We start from the raw sequence: 20,065 nt of genomic DNA, 5'->3' as shown, positions 1-20,065 counted from the left end.
TAAATGGAGGTTAGGTCAGGGTTTTGATTTTATGTTTTCGTTAAAGAAAAAAAAAAGCAAGAAAAAATAAGTGGGAAGTTTAACTTTTGGCCCAAAATAGGTAGGGCGGGCTTTTTAAATTTTGGGTCAAATTCTTTCATGACGTTTACAAAATGTCATGACTCATTTTAGGGTTTATGACACTTAATAGAACGTCGCAGATTAAACTTTCATGACGTTTTAGAAACGTCATGAACCATTCCAATCACAACGTTTATCAATCGTCATCCAAAAATTTTTCAAGACGTGTTTTAATCGTCATGATCCATATGTCAATCACTACGTTTATCAAATGTCATGAAACTATTTTCCATGACTATTGTAAATTGTCATAAGAATGATGACATCTAAAAAACGTCATTAAATAGCAAGACCTACAACGACATTTGAAAAACGTCATAAATTTAATATGAAATTTAGATCCATAACGTTAGGGTTTCCTAGCATTCCATTGATACTTACGCGCTTCAATGATGCATTTGCCCTCAAGATTATTGACGTTCAAGATGAAGTGGTGTAGAGATGAATGGCCAAGATCGCCCGATTTTAAAAATTTTAATTATTTTTTAATGATATTTCTAATCAATTAGTTATATATTTTGAAATATTTGTAACTTTAGAAAATCGTAATTAATAGCTTGGGACATCGAAAAATTTTACGAAAATTCTCAAGCGCTTATGAGCACAAGATGTATCGATCGATCTAAAAATTTTGGGACATTTATATTTTTGTGATAAGGCTTCCTTTGGAGAAACATAAGTACATATTAAATTGACATGATTGACCGATATGATAACAAAGACCGTCCGGTTTATTTTTTTACACAACACTTATTAATACATGTTAAATAAATGGGTGATGTCAAATTAATCAATTTTCAACTTTAATTATTGGCATCACTCAAAATTATTGTATGCCTACTAGTGTTGTATAACATGTTTATTGGTTACAGGAGAAAGCATACATTTCAAAACGAACAAGGTGGAGCACAAATAATTTGACGAATTCGACCGTTGGATTTGATCATTATAAGGAAATATGACTATGGTAAAAAAATTACATGTTTTTGTCATTGTTTTGGTCTCGATCGACGCGGTTAACTCGAAACATTAAATAACCGTCAAACAAAAACACTTGTATCTACTTCTTGGCAAATTATTTTCTTGATTTGTCAACACTCACACGTTTGTGGGGACGAGATGCATCAACCCATATAAAAATTTTGGGACATTATGTCCCCGTGCATGATAGGGCTTCCTTTTGGAAGCATAATCTTATTTTTGAGTTGACATTTAAAAAACAAAAATGAAAAATTGGCGACGGCGTTAACATGCCGTAGAACTTAAATTTTTTGCCACAGCGAAAATTTGCCGTCGCCAAACATCAAGTTTTTTGCCACGTTTGTGCCGTCGCAAAACATAATTTCTTTTGCCACGGCGCAGAGTTGCCATCGCAAAATGGTTTTAGTTTAGCCACGGAAGTTTTGCTATCGCAGCGCCGTTGCGAAACTTTAACCAATGGAAACGGCAAATCCGAGCCGTGACGATTTCCGGTGGCTAACTGAATTCTTTTTTGTAGTGAGTGGAGGAATGACCTAGGGACAATTTAGGCTGACAGAGAGATGGAAACCCTAGTAGATAAAACACATGAGTCATTTAAGGATTAAATTTGAGAGAGTATAATTGATATGTCTAGTGCATATTTGTAGGATGAAATTTCTTAGGTATCAAGCCAGGTTAGTGTTTGTAATGATCAACATGATGAAATATATAACATAACGGACCTTGACCATCATAGTCTAAATGGGCTGGGAAATTGTTATTATTTCACTAAGTACGTACTATTCTACATTCTTATATGGATTAAATCCATTTTACCCTCCTGAGGTTTGAGGTTCGATCAACATCGTTTCAATCACTGTTCTCTCAATTTTGAAAATGTAGCCCCTTAATTTTCTAATTTTTTCATCATCTTTGCCTAATCGCTGAGATTCAGTAAAATTTCAACGTTAATTTTAACATTAAGGCTCACTTAAAGGGCTAAAACAGTCATTTAACGACAAAAATTACATTTCGTGGCCCATTTTCTGAGATTTCATGTTAGCATTTAACGTCTAAATTAGACGAAATCTTAGCAAACGAGCATGACTGATGAAAATTAGAAAATTTAGTCAAAATTGTGAGAACAAGGACTGAAATGAAAATAATCATAAACCTTAGGAGATTAAACTGAATTTAATCATTCTTATATATTATTTTTTCGTTGTAAACTAATGATTTAAGCAAATGAATTGTGCATACATGAGGGACTTGATAAAGGCTCCAAGATCCACATTAATCACCAATATATGTTTTGATACACACACATAATGAATATATATATATATTCAATCTAATTTCACAGAGCTGGTATGATATAACCATAAGCACCAATGGAATATATTAATGAACTCTTAATACATAAAAAATAGAAATCTATGATAGTAATAATTGGACGATCACCTACCAAATCCATAAAATCTTACTATTACTAAATAGTGAGAATTGATGAAGAATAAAGTGTAGAGACAAAGAGATAGCAAAAGAATCATCATCTTATTCCTTGATAAGAGCTCTTTATATAGGGAATTACAAAATACCAATATAGTAAGGATATGAATACATAGATCTAGTTAAACTACATATCCTATTGGCATAAGGCCAATGCACACATAAAGAATATCTAGAAAGATACAGAATATCCTAGAACACTCCCCCTTGTGCCGCGCGCTGATATGCCGATGTTGCTGCTCTGTTGCCTCGTCAAAAACCTCATCAAGTCACAAAAACCCTGTAGGAGAAAAACTGAACATTGATCATAGGAGAAAAATAGTACAACACACCCTTCACATTTGATAGTGACATGTATGTATGTGCTAGATTCCCCCTGAATTTTGCACCTCCCCCTGATCTTTACATCAATCATAGGGTTCTTCCTGATTCTTACTAATCACGGAAATTTCAACAACTTAGCATGTCAATACTCTTTAACATGTCTTCAAATGTGACATTAGGCAATGATTAACTAAATCATGCCATATTGTCCTCAAATGATCTTTTACACTTAGATCTTGAGGAGAAGGCCGCTTGTGAACTCAAAACATAAGTTCGTGCAGGAAATCAGATTTCCGTGCAGCATGACTTCAGTTACTAGAACAACCGTAACTTCCTCTAGGAAATACATATGAACAAACCGTAAACGGTTTTAGAAACTAGACTCATTTAGCTTTCCAACCGTATATTACACACATTCTGGTTCGTCAGGAGCTGTTCAAAAAGTCCAGTCACAAGTTGACTGTTTTGCCAAAATCAGATTCTCTGACAGATTCGTCCTACTTTACGAAAACGGCCATAACTCACTCAATATGATAGCTATGATCAAATGGTTGGTGTCTCTGGAAAGTAGACACATAGACCTTTCCAATGGTACCAAATTCACCATTTTATAGTGAGTGAGATTTCCTGTAGGTCCCGTGGAAGTTTACCTACAAAACTTGGCAGATTCTGATTTCGTTTTTGATGTGTCTTTCTTATGTAGGGATAGAATAAGTCTCAACCTTTCATACCATTAAGTATTGAAAAAGGAGTTACTGTCATTACATTGGCGTTGCGTGGGCGCATAGCTACACCTAGCTTTACAACCTTTTATAGCGAATGAGATGTCAAGTATTTCGTATTGTGTTAAGTACATTGATGCGTCTTATTGTACTTAGATGGGAACTCCATCTCTTACACATATTTGTCATCTTTCTTTAGACAAAACAACTGATCTCTCTTTAGAGCAAAGACCTTGGCTAATCATGGGAGTATATGTAGACCTCACTAGTTATAAAGTGCCTAAGCCGATTGATGGAAAATCATCATCAATACAGTCATCGAGTGCCTTATCGAGACTGTGTCTTCCCAAGATCTTTTTCTTCGGATGTTGATACATATTGGCATCTCTTGATCCATCAAGAGTCCATGTAAATCCTGAATGAACACGCAAAGGCATAATTCACCATATCCCTTCCATGTGCATTTCAATACATTTAGCAAACGCATGCTCCTGTGGTTTGGAGCCACTTGATTCGGATGAATGAAGTCCGTTTAAGATCTTCATGTATATCTCTGATCCCATAGAGATGTTATTATGACCACATTCATAGGCTGCATGATCAGTTATTCGGAAACTACCAAACTGACAAAGTAGTGGAGTTCAATGACATCCATTACGAGAGCATATCTCATCGTAGTCGATCCCAGTGCGTGTTAGTGAGAGACCTTGCGCCATAAGGTGAGTCTAAACTCTTGTTCTCACTACGCTATCTAACAAAGACATAGTTCATGGGGTTTAGCTTGCGGTGTCGGCATCACCTGCCCAAGGACCTATCTCTTTGTTAATGTTGGATCGTATCTTTCCATTAGGCCAATCAACTAAGTTGATATCCATCAACGAAGGGTGGTAATCAACGAAGGGTGGTTCGATAGTAGACTCATTATCCCACATCCTCATGTACACTAGTGTAACATATACTTATAGAGATCTCTATATGGATTGGATTTGACATTGAGGCGTCCCCCAACGATAATCACAATTCAGACTTCATGAGACGGATTTGAGTATCACTAATCAATGGATTATGTTGTGCCAAACTTGCTTTCTTCCTAGTGCGAGAAAGTATCGAACCTAAGGGCCTCCCTCCTTTTAGGGAGCCACACGGCCTTGTGACACCAATTTTGCCACTATATGACGTCACCATATCACCATCTATGTTGATGGCGTCAAGACCAACTCCTTTTGGTCGCGCCATGTCCTCTTGATAAGACATCAATCATTGCAGACATATTTGCAGCATGTGATCTCGTCACTTTAACACTTTAAGCATTTGGGATCAAGATGAGACTTAGTGGGGACAAACAACGACAATTCACGTCGTTCCACTTGAACACTTGTGTTCTTATCTCCCCCTAACGGTGGGAATATTGTCTCATCAAAGTGACAATCCGCAATTTAGCGGTAAATGAGATTGTCTGACAAGGTTTCTACATATGCAGATTTATAGGTGGAGGTTCATATCCAACCTAAATACTTCTTCATCTCAAATGACCCATCATTGTATGCAGTGGCAATGCGATTTGGCACCTAGAAATAACATCTAGCCAAGCTCAAAGATTGGAGATCCGTTTCAATCTTGTTTGAGCTCAAGGATTGCAATCCTGGTACACAGTCACGAGCTGTAGTACAAAAATATTCAATGATAGTGGGTCGTAGATGAATAGTAAAGCTGCATGCAAATATTGCATAGCCCCAAGACGCAATAGAAAGATTGGTGCGCATCAATAATATTCGAGCGACAAGCTAAAGTTGTTTGGTCATAGCCTCGATGAGACCGTATTGCGTGTGAACATGGGGTACAGGACACTTTAACTTACATCCCGATAAACTTCTTTAAAGAATAGGTAGTGAGCCCGTAGAAGTATAAGCAACATAAGCTGTAGATAATAGTGTAACACATGACCAGTGTGTTAACACTTCAACCAACACCATAAAGCATAAAAAGGTGTTCGCAAGTTGGTTGTATCTATCTACATAGTTTGATGTAAGAATAGAAAGTTCACTTTTGTGTTATTTAGCGTAGGAGGGTCTCACTCCTAATTTAGCTAAAAAATAATTTTCAAAATGAGCAATGAGCATTGCAGGGGGCCAATGCGATATCGAGGGAAGGCCGGTGCACCTCAATTGCTTGAGGAATTGACCGGACGACCTCCAGGAAGTTGGAGTCGTGTTCGGGTGACGTCAATGTCCCCCGGGTCACCACCATGCTTCATGGTGATGCTAGATCTCGAATGTCTTCGTTTTGAGCCGAAGAATGGATGTCCATAAGAATTTCTCAAAATTTGGACCATTATCTTTTGCAAGTTAACCAATTTGGTCAAACCAAAGCCTATATGAGTCGGTGTCCCAAATATCATGTTTGGCGACAACATGGGATTCGATATTCGAATCGTAGTGATATACAATCCACTAGATTGACTCATGAATTTCTCCAAGATGCACTTCAGTCCGCATTCATGAGAAGGTATACACAAAAGAATTCTTGTTCATTCTCACAATGTGTTTTCAAATGAAAACCATTAGCAGGAATGTCTTTAAAACTTAACATGGTTCGGTTGCCACTCAATGCATAGAGGGCATCTGTGACTTTGATCATGGTGTCATGAGGCATCAAGATTCAAGCTAAACCGCGTCCGTAAATGACCGGTATGATTCAATCATTGTAGTCACAGAAGATTTACAAGACACAAAATCCAGAGATAGTTGTCGGTCCCTAGAATGTTGTGGGTAATTCCACTATCTGCGAAGCACTTAATGTCTCTATGAGACATATCTTCAAGGAGGAGTAGATAAGTAAGTAAATAGTTCCACTTGAACCATTTAGAAGGATTGAAAGAAGTTATGAAAAGCTGCAATCCTGAGAGTACATAAAAATTTCCGTGCAGAATGACATTTGCGCACTAAAACAGCCATAACTTCTTCGTTAAAACATATATGGATGAACTGTGAAAAGTTCTGAAAACTAGACTCGTAGAGCTTTCCAATGATATAAAGCTCACTGTCTAGTTCGTCCGGAGCTGTTCACAAAGCTCAAACGAAGTTGACTGTCCAGAAGGGACAGATTGCTGTTTTTCGCAGAATTGGCAAGTGCGAAGCTATAAAGCTTGCAGGTGGCGTGTAGGCTTTTGCCTTAGCCAAAAGTGACGTGTGTATGATCAAAACCAAGTCCTTTCGGTTGTTCTAAGGTCGTAAACTCCATGACTAGTTAACAAAAGCTCCCTGACATGAACATAAACTAACTCAGAGGACCTAGAGGATTCGATCATGATGATAATTTTCCGGTTTTGATAAGTCTTCAACGTCTTTTGCAAGACGGCAATTGGTTTAATAGCGTAGGGGGATCCAAAATCAAAAACTTTCGGTAACTCCAAGTCAGTATGACTAGGCATGTCTGTGGAGGGTCGGTAGTGCGAGGCACACTTGAAACCACTATCTCCTTAATTTCGGACAATTCTAAGACATCACACTGAGCTTGGATGAGCCTAGTTGAACAATTGATGATGGAAAATATTCTAAAGGGTAGAAGACTTAACCGGAAACACGTTAGCGATCCTTCTTGAGGATGCAAGGCCGTGTGTCATCTTCACTTGGAAGAGACCAAAACGGCACAATCTAACCATGTAGATTGTAAATATGCCATGTTTTTAAGGACGATGTAAGAATGTACATCTTTTTTTTTGTAAATCAATATGAACCATAAGAGGAGAATAGTTTCATAACTTCGAAAAAATTCTCAAGGCATTCATTATTGCTAATGTGAGTACATCGAGGTCTCAAATAGACGAAGGACGTCGATACGACGCCTTATTACATATAGCTTGGAAAGAAAATCAATGTTTAGCCAATGACGTCAAAGTCAGGGGTAGCTAGAGCAGGATCCGAATCTGAATCTTCATATTGATGAGGATGACGTTCTTGTCCTCATATTGATTTTCTGTACCTTTTTGTATGCATTCACAATTTGAAAAGACTTGACAATCTTGAACCAGTGATCCGAATATCCACAATGGTTGCATTATCATAAGTTGGCGTGAGTAGTTTTGACAAATATAATTGGTGTCTAGACCGGGAGTGTCGCCATTAGGGCCGGCGGCACCTCCCCCTCTTTTCTAGACATCGGCACGGTGTTTTCTACCATTGCCGTGACTCATATGTAGTCAATTAAGGTGGTAAGCAATCCACTTGACTAATAACTCAACAAGTAAAGTTATATGAATGTTTCAAGAAACGCTCCATGAGTGCATTCCACAGTACTTTGTGGTCATTAAATTCAGTGTGCTACCCTGAACTTTATGTCACTCATCAGTTGTGTCCAGTTCTTTTTTTTTCATCACGTGTACCCTTATACTCTGAAAATTCATCAAACCCAGACAAAAACTCAAATTCCCTCTAAATGTCACGTAAGCATCCGACATGGAATAGAAAAGGAGGGCCCACTGTTCAATTTCTTACCATTTACGAAGGGTAAAAACGTCATTGGATCCATTTTACTTTTTTCTTTTTTTTCCTTCTTTTTTTTACTTTGCCTTTTCTTTTTCCTTATCTCTCTCCCCACCTCTCTTTTAAATCCCAACTCCTCCACTACTTCCACCCTTAGCAATCCCCTAAAACACTGCCGGCCTCCCCGCCTACCACCGCTCCTCCCTGGCTCCCTCTATTCTTCCTCACATCTTGAACCCCCACCTCGACCCTAATTCAACCTTAATGGGCACCCCACACTCACAACCAATCATTGGAAAAAAATGTGGAACCAAAACAAAAGCCTGAACTAGAGAACGCAGGGGAGAGGATGGGAGAGAGTGGTAGAGCTTGGATGTGGTGAGGGCAACGTGGGCCGAACCAGAGTCTGTGGCAGTAACGATTGAATGGACGAGATTAGAGAAGAAGAAAGACCTAGAGGCGAGTTCGTTAGAGAAGCGATCCATGGGGTTTTGTTGTCATGGTTGACGGCGAAGTCACCAAGGGTCTGGAAATCGGAGAGAGTGAAATCGAAGAAGGGTTGGTTTTAGGTGTTGGTTGGGATTTCAAGATAGTGGAGGTTTCCTTACTTTCTGATTATTCGAGTTATGGATTCATCCATACTTGATTTGGGTTTGAGGTCTTTGTGGCTGTTCAAGTGAAAATGCTCCAAGGTGTGATTGAATTAGGTGGCCGGTGTTGGGATTGCTGGGTTTTGTGGTGGCTGTGATAAGATTTGGTAGAAGAAGGCGATAGTTGCAGAGAGTAGGAAGGAGGAGGAAGAAAGAGAAGACAAAGATAAAAGAGAAAAAAAATTTTGAATTTAAATAAAAAAAATTAGTGAAAACTAAAAACAAGACAAATTGACGTTTTTACCCTTCGTAAATGGTAAGAAATTGAACAGTGGGCCCTCCTTTTCTATTCCATGTCAGATGCTTACGTCACATTTGGAGGGAATTTGAGTTTTTGTCTGGGTTTGATGAATTTTCAGAGTACAAGGGTACACGTGATGAAAAAAAAAGAACATGGACATAACTGATGAGTGACATAAAGTTCAAGGTAACACACTGAATTTAATCCTTACTTTTTACACATATTGTCATTGAAGGTTTTTGTCGATGTGGCGCCTCAAAGACTTTGGGCGCATGAGATGTGAAATCTCGGCATCTAGGCTTGTTAGCCTGGGGGTCAAAACATGTGGTTTAATTCTTTCCAATGAAAGGTTCCATAGATACCAAGCGAAGATCCGTCGAAGGCATCGAGTATGTCAAAACTCAAAGGAGCAGAATGTTACATTACTCTTGCATACAAAACCAAGCTGTTATGAGACTCAATAGAGGTCACAAACAATGCTTTTAATGGTTTGTCCTTCGGATTGACCATACACAATCCTGAAAAGCCGCGAATTGATCAAACACAATTCGAAAAAGGCCTCGGATTGATCAAACACAATCCGGTGATAGGTCGGGGTTGATCATACACAACCCGGACAAGGAAACAAGAGTGATCAAACACACTCTTTACCCGCGAATAAAATTTCAGGATTTTTGGTACTTGAAAATACACCGACCCAAGCATAGAATGGAGTAGAAGAAAGGGAGAAAGTACTTTATCTCCCCCGAGGTTATTGAACTTGGAAGAGTTTTAGGGTTGTAAAATAAACATACCGTAAACACTTGAATGCTTGATCGAATGAAAAGAAAGCAGCGGAGTTGACGGCCGGGAAGCGACAACGGCGGCGGTGGCGGCCGAGGCAGGGCCGAGAACCTCCGGTTTTGGTTTTTATGGTTTGGAAAAAAAATGGTGGGCTATTGGCTCTAGGGTTAGAACAAAGTGCATGATAACGTGATGAAGGATAAAGTGTAGAGACAAAGAGATAACAAAATAATCATCATCTTATTCATTGATAGGAGCCATTTATATAGGGAATTACAAAATCCCAATACGGTAAGGATATGAATACATAGATCTAGTCAAATTACATATCATATAGGCATAAGGCCAAGACACACATAAAGAATATCTAGAAAGATACAGAATATCCTAAAACAAGAATACAGATTATTCACAAAAATAAAGAAAGGAAGAGCAATATCACTTGCTAGAACCATCTTAGTTTTGAAAATTTTGCCTCGCCATGCATGCAGATGGGCTGATTGGTTGTGTAGGTCGGTGTATGAAACATGTACACTCGTTTAACTCTTTTACTCTTGATGCAGGTTATGTACATATACAAGAAAGAGAACCCGCGCGATGTTGCGGGTTAAAGAGTTGTCACAGTTTTGTTTCATTTTTCAAGTATTGTGTGGTGTAGTGTAGTGTGGTTGATAAACATAACAATAGGACACGCGATACATGTAAAAACCAAACCATTATATCATTACGAAATGGTAGATATTATTTATGTTCAAAAATTGCCATGTAGCGGTAGGCAATCTCCTCACTTTAAGAACCCGACAACTTCATATGCTTTGCCCTTTCTACATCGTTGCATCTCTTGCTTGTAGGAAGAAAATAACGAGTCACTTTCAATTTCTCTGCAAGCTAGAGATATTTGATCATAATTTATTTCCTCATAGGAATTTCACAATGGGAGTTGTAGATTACTATGTTGTCATTGTTGTGTAATCACGACAAAGAAACTAAATTCTCTTGTAACTTTAACACTATATAGCTCTATGACACTCCATCCTTCATCCTTGCACTACCATTATCGTCCATTTCGCTTTGAAGTTGTTTCCTGAGTTCTCTAACCTCATCTTCAAGTTCTCTCACTCATTATGTATCTAAACTTTTTCCATACGGGCACGTTTGCAACAACAAAGAATATATGCAGAAAAAATCAATGAACATATACTGATATAAAATTACCAATTTTATGGAAGAAGTGAAAACTGATAACATTTTCCGAACATGCAAAAGGTAGCAACCCAAATAACTAATAAACCAGAGCAGAACTAATGATCACTCTCTTCTTGTTCATTGAAATTAGTAAGCTTTGGGACAGAAAACTATGAACAAATCTATTCCAAAGCGATAAAGATCTTGAAAAGTTTCATTTCGTCTAAGAATTGAAAAGATTCCAACTTTAGGCTGTTTTCAACTTTTTATCAAAGTAAAAAGGAAGAAGAAGTACAAAACACCCGCACCAAAATCAAAGTTCAGATTAACCTAATTCAACAAAACCACAGGAAGCCACAAATACTGGTATTTTTTTATCTTTCTTGTTTAGATTATGTGTTTCTACTCATGTATAGTATCATCATCCAACATAAATCTGAATGCCTATCTATGAAAAAATAAAAGAAACCCAAAGTCAAATACCAGTATGTTTTGCAAGGACTTGATGATAAAATGAAGACATCTTTAAAGACCACCACGTACCATGGACATGCCATAATCTGCTAGTAATAGATAACTGTTGTTCCGAGAAGACAAATAAGCGCAGTTAACACTTTTAGACAAGTTTCTAAAAATTGGCCTAGGCGGCCGATTAGGTGGTCCCTAAGCACTCTAAGCGACTATGCCGACCCGATTCTACCCAAATCGTTTGCCTTAGGCGGCCGCCTATGCGGGGCTTGGCAGGGTCGGGCGGTGCTAGGCGGAGCTGGGCGCCGACTGGGTTTTTTGTTTTTTTTTTTTTACTATGTGGTTGAATTTTGAAAGTTTCGAAGATTTAGAAGAAGAGATAGAGAAGAGAGAGATGTCGATGACGAAGAAGATGAAAAGTAAGAGGATGCTCTATGAGTATAATGACGCAGAAGATGAATGAGAGAGAGAGAGAGAGATCGAAGATGAGAAAAGATGAATATAGAAGATGAAGGAGAGAGGAGAGAGATGGCTGGCACGTGAGGAAAAAGTGGGTAGGTCAGATTGGGATAAGTTATGGCATAGTAAATTAGTTACTAGACATTAATAATTATCCAATATAAATATTAGTTTATTTATTTATATAATTATATGTTAAAAGTAAATTAAAAAATTAATAACCGACTAGTGTCCTCTTAATTGTATTTATAATATTTATTTTAATTGTATTTATAGAATTATTTTTTATTAAAAAATAAAATAAATACAAAAATACAAATCCGATTAATCCCCAATTAATCTTTTGGGCGGACAACGCCCAACATTTTTTAGAACCTTACTTTTAGACCAAAATCATTGTATCACCAGTCTTCATACTAATTTGCAGATACACAGTATTTCAGTATAAACTACATCAAGTCATCAAGTCACCACCAAAATTAAACATACCTATAATAAATCATTTAATAAGTAGAAAGGTCTACAGATAAAAATTTAAAGAACTTTCCATTTAAAATTCAACAACTTCAAATTCAAAATAAATGTGGCCAAATACATTAAGCACGTATCACACAAAAATGAACATACTTTTAGGTCTCACAGGTTCACATTCCTTATAATGCTCTGCATTAATCAAGATTGCAGAAATTTAGCTGAATTCTGTACATTGGCTCTCAGTCTGAAATTTAGTTGAATTTTATACACTGGCTCTCAATCTAAATTTAGTCGGAAAGCTTTTGAATCACAAAAGAATGTAGCTTTCATTCGTGGAGCTGAATATAAGAGAGGAAACATGTTAATTTAGATTAGCTTAGTGCATTACAAATTTTAAAGATTATATGTAAAATTGAAACTGATGGAGATGTATTAGTCATTGTTATAAGGGTGTCACTGGTTATTACAATATGATTAGCACATAATCTTTCAAATTTTCATTTACTATCTAGATTTTTGTTTAGACAATCACATAAACATGACAATAATTACACATCAGTTTAATATAGTAGAACACAGTAAAATGGGAAGAGGTCCTTCTTAACCAAAATTGAGTACTTCAGAGATATTCAGAAATATGCACAAATGATATACCAATGTTGCCAAAGGAGATTTATTGATAATGATCTCAAATGATTAAGGGTTCAGACTTTAGAAAAAAAAAAACAGAAAAATAATTTGAGAATAATTCCAACAAATGAAACATACACAGAGAAATTGGTTTTCTATCTCCCGCTATTCTTACCTTATTAAATTAAATGAATAACATAATTGCGAATTAAATAAATCAAACTTCGTAATTAATTTGTTGGCTTCTGGGAAATTTCAGTTCAAAATATCTTTCTATGCTCAGTGAACTATTTTATATCAATAGTTCAGTACACTTGGTGAAGAGTGAAGTCTAGCACGGGCAAATGTCATCAAGTACAAAATACACATTTGATTTGTTTACTACCAAAGATACTTTAACTAAAAACATCTCAACATTTTCAATATTTGAAACTTTTAATTGTATGAAACTTAACTTTTAATCTACCAGTTTGAAACTGCAAACTACCTATAATATGGGTTATTATAAGTAATGGCATGCAAAATACCAAAGCTTTACAATAATACTATATTTATCTCATAAATCACTAACACTACAGTTGTTTACATTAAACGATAACAAAAAAACAAATATGAAACTTACAGATTGAACAAAACCAAAATCGAAGAAGAGCATAAACTAAATCAAAGAAAAAAGAAAAAGAAGAAGTTGGTAGCAGATTAAAAAAAAGATAAAAAGCAAACCTAAAACCGAAACGAGTGAAATTTGAGAGCTTTAAGCATAACCTGGAAAACTGACGAACTGGATATCGCCCAAAAACAACCAAAACCCATAATCAACATTCCACACCGCCATCATCAAATTCAACCAGAACAAAAAGATCACCAGAAGAGAACTTGATCAGAGACGAAGCTTTGGAGGATTTCAGCGATTTGGGGTAAACAAAGAAGATACATAAAAAAATCTAGAAAATTAGAGTATTGATCAAAAAATTAAAATGAAAAGTAGCAAGATCTGATGTTTGCTTTCGCTCTCTATTTTCCACTCTGTGTATGAATACCTCATGAAGATGCAGTCACTCGCTCTCTCCGAATTAATGTCGAATGGCCTCTGAGGAAGACACGCCGGAAGGTTCTAGAACAGTTCCGAATAATATACAGTGAGAAGTCGTAATTAGATTGGGGGAGGAGGACACATGCGGGATTGGACGACCCAACAGTGGGGGCAAAATCCGGAAATACACAGTTAAACACTGTTGATATAAACAGTGGTACAAAGAATAGATTTTGTAATAAATCCTGAACGTGGATTTCTAGAAATAGTAGACAAAAGAAGACTAGTTTAATCGGAGTATGCATGCGACTGCCATATCTCTGTTTTCTTGCTCAAAAAGTTATAGGAATCTTCAGCTTTGAAACTCCCTTTGTCTGCCCCTGATGAAGCATGCATGCATGTTTCCCTCTTACACTTTATTTTACTGAAACTCTCGCATCGACTCCACATTCTTCTTCTTCTTATTACCAGATAGTTGCCACCAGATCATTTGCGTCACTGGGAATTCCGACGATAGTCGCCGCCGGCAGCCACCGCGCTTACTCCTTGTAAGTTCCTGTTCCTTGCACTAGTTCCATTGTTCGGATCTCTAGTCTGCTCCTAGCTAGTCTAGCTAGTGTTTTTCTTGTTTTTCGTTTCCTATTTGTCATGGCAAGAGAAACTAGGTCTTCGAAGAGATTAGGACAGCCGAGTAGTAGTGAACATGATAAAGCTGAAACTATTGTGTTCTGGAAACCAAGAGAATTCCAAATACAAAGGGTGAGGGATAATTATGTGACTTCGAACCGAGTTTCAGTGCATGCAATTCCTGAAGGGGCTAATGTTTTCACCGGAGAAAACATTCCGGAAAATGCCCTTGTGGTCTCTTCTCACCACCTTAGGTTCTTGAGGTTTCCTCTTCATCCTGTATTCCAAATCTTGTGGCGTGTTACTGGCTTGCACCCCATGCAATTCAATCCCAACTCATACATGCTTCTCACTGGGTTTTTAGTTATGGGCATGAAGTGGGATGTGTCATTAGGTCTAGGGGATTTCTTTTATTTTCATAGACTCTCCCGGATCGTGGATACGGATATGTTTTTCAACTTTTGTCCTCGCCCACAAAGGAAAATCTTTGAAGAAAAAATGGGTAATAACTTTGGGTGGAAAAATGAGCCGCTAATGGTTCTTGGTGAGTGGGCAGCACCAGAGCTCAACAAGATGGACATTCCTAGAGTCTTCTCTAAGCAGATCGGTATGTCCATCCCTTGTGATATACACTAGCTAGCTCTTGTTCACATGCATGTATTTTTGGTTGTGTTTCCTAGCTTTAAGGCCCTCTTGTTCATCTCTGCAGATTATAAGCTTTGTTCTACGGATTCCGTTTTGGATGAGTCTCGTGTCAAGTGGTTTAAAGAACACATATTGCGTCGGGGATGGAATGCAGCTCAGTTTGCATGCAGTACTGACCTACAGGAAATTTCTAGTTGTCGATCAGGATCAATCTATCGTTCATGTCTGCAATTGTTGGGGCCTAATCTCCGCGGAGAAAGGCTGTTCAATAGTGTCGTCGAGTTAGAAAGCAATTTTCTGACTTCTGAACGCACTCCCACTTTATTTGCAGAGAGTCTCAAGGTTGGGGATTCCTTTGAAGAGTTGGAAAATCTTCAAGAGGACGACATGGACATCAAGCGCATTAGAGTTCCAAATCCACAAGGTAAAAAGTCCAAGAAACAGAGGTTGTCTCATGCCGAAAGCAGCGAGGTTACCACCCATGGAAGCCAAGGAGGACCAGAGCTGCCTCATACTCCTCAAAGGCTTCAGACTGAGCCGTCGCCGTGCAAATCCCCTCATGGTTCCCTGGTGGCCGCTTCTTCTAACACTACTATTCAAGGCTCTGCGAACATGCCACTACCACCTCTGAAGACTCCTGTGCAGCTAACATTTAGAAAAGAGGATGACTCGTATGTGTTGGAGGGAGATCCCATTGCTTTTGATAAAGAAGCATGCTTGGCAGTGGCACAGGCCTTGGCTTTGAACCCCGTTGATCACGAAAGGCTTATGGGACTGAGCCAGCGAGATCTTGCAGCGCAGGTGGCCCTTAGCCTGCAGTCGGTACGTGCTAGCTACTTTTACTTTGAACTGTTCTGTTGTCAACACACTGTAATGGCCATTGTTCTAACATTTCTATTCATTTTCTCTTAACAGGCCTCATCGATGACTCAACATCTCTTAATGCGGACAGAAGCCGCTGAGGATAGGTTGTGGAGTCTCATACATAAGGCTAAGCAAGAGACACAGAAGACTGTGGATGAGCTGAAGGCAATGCGTGAGGCTTTTGCAAAGAAATCCAAAGAAGTTGAGGACAAGAACAAGAAGATTGACGAGTTAAATGCTAAACTGTCAAAGGAGATTGCAATCAGGGCAAAAGAGTTTGAGTTGAACCAGAGCCAAGTTACTAAATGTTCTTGCAAAAGCTTCCGACTAGGATGGGTGCAAGGTCAGCAAAAAGAGGAAGACAGGATTTTCGAAGGGCCTGAGGCATTCGATGAGGAAATGGGGTTGAAATCTACTGACTATGAGTGGATCCATGGGATGAGACCTGAGGACAAACCTTCTTCCGATGATGCTCGTGAAGCGTAATTGTTGGGAGAAAAACGCCCTCGGCGATCGGCACTCAGTTATTCTAGTGTTGTTTGTCACCTTGTCTTATTTGTTTTTATGTTCCGGCCGGTAACAGAGACATTATTTTGCTTCGGAGGGTAGCACTTTATTTAGCTCCCAATGTCTCGTTCTGGACATGTGCATGTGTACAAAATCTTGAGCTTGGTAGTACTGTTCTTTTTGTAGTTCGCTTACTACTTCCACACATGTTCCGGTGTAACATTTCCTGGTTTATGTGCTCTTGAGCTTGGTACACAACCCAGAAGAACCAAAGTTGACAAAATATATATGAAGTCAGTCAAGTCACTCAACTGAAAAACAAAATATATATGAAGTCTTTCAAGTCACTCAACTGAAAAACAAAATATATATTTTGTCACTCAACTGACAAAATATATATGTGCTCTTGAGCTTTGTAAGCTCTTGAGCTTTGTAAGCAAGGCTTGTTAAACTTGAATATAAGGCTTGTTAAACTGGAAATTCTTGTATGCACGACATGTATTTACACTACGTAATATTAACTGTTCGTAACAATTCATATGTTTGACCATTATGTTTCTATATTATTTCTTTTAATCATGACCGTCCATATATGTGAAGAGTGTACTAAAGATACTCTCCTGTTAAACTCAACTCTTTATTTCTTCCCTTGGATATTTTTTCAAAGTACGTAATCAAATTTCCTATTTCATTACATTCACGTTTGCATCAGTCAAACAATAACAGACACTTTATTTTTTCCCTTGGAATTGCACAATCAAACACATAATGCTCTACAGTTACAGGCTACGTATGAACCACTAAAACAATATATACAACTTTGCTACTCAAGCTAGACCATGTCAGAATAGGCCAAATTTTCAGGTATAAACAATTCCTTCTTCCTTCTCTAAACAGTGGTACCCTTCAAGAAATGAAAAACAGTTCCCTTGTGGAGTGCACCAGTGCCCATACGGAGTCCACACGCAGTGTTCAAATATGGACTCCTCCAAAACCATATCGAGAATTCCCAGCAGATCTTTGAACAACCCTAAATCCCCAAAAACCCTAAGATTCAAAGCTAGGGTTAAAGGATGGTTTTTGTTGACCCACCATATGGTTCTGTAAAAATCACCATCGTCGAGCCTCCCGGCCGCTCTGAGACTAAATATAAGCTTGAGGGTTTGGAGAGGGCCAACCTTCCAAGCCTCTTTCCCAATATCATGTAAATAATATTTATAAATTTCCTTTTCTGCAAGTAGCGGCGGCTTTCCGGCTTCTTTCTCGTCGAAGATAAACAGTAAGAGTGGCTTTAAGTATGAGAGAGAAGGGTCCTGGAGTCCAGAGGTGGTCATTAGGGTTTGGTTGGCTTTGGGGAGGTTAGGGCGGCGGAGCTCCGACGGCCCTAGTAGACAAAACTTAGACGCCATACGAGATAGTACGTTGGAAAAAATGACGCAAGATTTGATTTGATTGTTTCGACTTTGAGTCCCGAATCGTATGTTATTTATTTGCTCGATCTGATTTTTTCTTGACTATCAAGAAAATAAATATGGATAAGTAACGCAATATTTAAGGACAGTAAAAAGATTTTCATCTACAACTTATGGTGAAACAATATCTACTAGTCAGCAGCCAACAATAGAGATGTGACTTTGGTAGACTACATTGATTTGCTGTGGTGAAGAACTAGGATTCTAGATATCAAGAAAAGTCAGATTTTACCAATCACAAGAACAGTCTTTTATGAATGAAAACATGTCTCCAAATAATTCGAACGCTTCAGCTACAGCACCAACCCCAACAGATGCAAAGTTCACCCCACTAGTATAGGTGGAAATCGACTGTAAAGAGTTAGTATGGTGGAATCACTGGCAAGTTCGCATATTCAGCGGAGCAATTCTGATTTAACAATCAATCTCATGTTTTGGAGATATTATTGACATTATTCGCAGCATCTTGCCATTCTAGTAACAACTAACAACGAAAGGTAAAACTTTCTGTAAGTAGCTTAACTAAAATGGCAGTCTAATTTTTCCTCAAGGTTGGTAACGTTGCAGTCAAGAGCCTGTTTGAGACCATGATACAGACCCCAAACCCCAGCATCTACCACCTCGCCAATACCAAGCTTAATCTGAAACCCCTATTCCAATCACCAGCGCTCCAGCAGAACATCTAATGATTCCTCCGGCACCAATTTTAACATGATCCCACTTCTTGCACCATCCACATTATGCTCGCCAGGAGGAGGCTAGGTATATTCTGGTTAAGCACATTGAAACAATAGTCTAGACTTCTAGGTAACTCACCTTAGCTAGCCTAATTATTGAGCCATTAAGAAGCAGCATCAGAGATAAATGAACTAGGATTAGGAGCGAGTTGGAATCCAGAATCAAAAACCTGTGTACAACCAGCATATGAAGCAGAATGCTGGTATTCGATTGGAATCCAGCCATCCAGGTTGCCACTTTGCTGAGCATTGCGGATGAGCCATGAGCAAATCAGCCGTCCTCCCCAGTCCATGTTGAATGTTCTTCTGGCATAACTAGGTATAGGCTTATAGCAATGGAGTCCCAGATACATTAAACAAGTGAGACATACTATCTCTCTTCAGTCTTCCCTGAGGAGAATCTGGAACGGAATCGTCATTGGTAAAATACCTCCGAGGTATCTCTGAACATTTGAAAGTGTAATTTGCCTGTTTGTCATGGCTCTTCTTCCCGATGAGAGTTGCTTCGGCAATAACAAGTACAAAAAATGCTAAAAGTGTTCTAGGATATTCTCTATGTGTGCCTTGGCCTTCTGCCAATAGGATATGTAGTTAGACTAGATCTATGTATTCATATCCTTACCATATTGGTATTGTGTAATTCCCTATATAAAGGGCTCCTATCAATGAATAAGATGACTCTCTTGCTATCTCTTTGTCTCTACACTTTATTCTTCATCACGTTATCATGCACTTTGTTCTAACCCTAGAGCCAATAGCCCACCATTTTTTTTTCCAAACCCTAAAAACCAAAACCCTAAAATCGGGCAGCCTTGTTTTTCCCGATTTCCGACCAAAATTCCGACTGCCCTCCGCCGGAATTTTATATCCCCAGAAAGCTCTTTCCGTCACGGATCCAACGCCGCCGGCCTCACCCTGAGAACCGGCCGGAAAGTCTCCGAACCGGTCGCCGGAAAATTCCAGACCGCCGCCGCTACCGACCACTGGTTCACCACCTTCCCTTGCTCCGATCAACCTGAAATTTTGACAGAAGCTTCCCCATCCAGAGCTGCTCCTCCTGTCAAATTTTCAGCCCCAAATTCGAAGTATAAGTAGGCGAAACGTTATTTCTCCTCTCGGCAGTCTTTAGAAAGGTATGTTTTGAAACCTTAAACTCTTCCAAGTTCAATAACTC

General features: G+C 38.5%; 1 protein-coding gene across 1 annotated transcript; it reads left to right on the top strand.

Annotated features, from left to right (window-relative positions):
• Nucleotides 1–14,687: 14,687 nt before the first annotated feature.
• On the top strand, nucleotides 14,688–16,661 carry LOC101291990. Its single transcript, XM_004292089.1, has 3 exons — nucleotides 14,688–15,273; nucleotides 15,376–16,133; nucleotides 16,227–16,661. The coding sequence occupies exons 1-3, from the start codon at nucleotides 14,688–14,690 to the stop codon at nucleotides 16,659–16,661; spliced, it is 1,779 nt and encodes a 592-aa protein (XP_004292137.1).
• The last annotated feature ends 3,404 nt before the right edge of the window (nucleotides 16,662–20,065 follow it).

This window comes from Fragaria vesca, linkage group LG2 (genome assembly GCF_000184155.1).
Source record: "Fragaria vesca subsp. vesca linkage group LG2, FraVesHawaii_1.0, whole genome shotgun sequence".
Classification (NCBI taxonomy): domain Eukaryota; kingdom Viridiplantae; phylum Streptophyta; class Magnoliopsida; order Rosales; family Rosaceae; genus Fragaria; species Fragaria vesca.
Note: the sequence above shows the minus strand (reverse complement) of the source record. Positions and strands in the feature narration are given on the sequence as shown.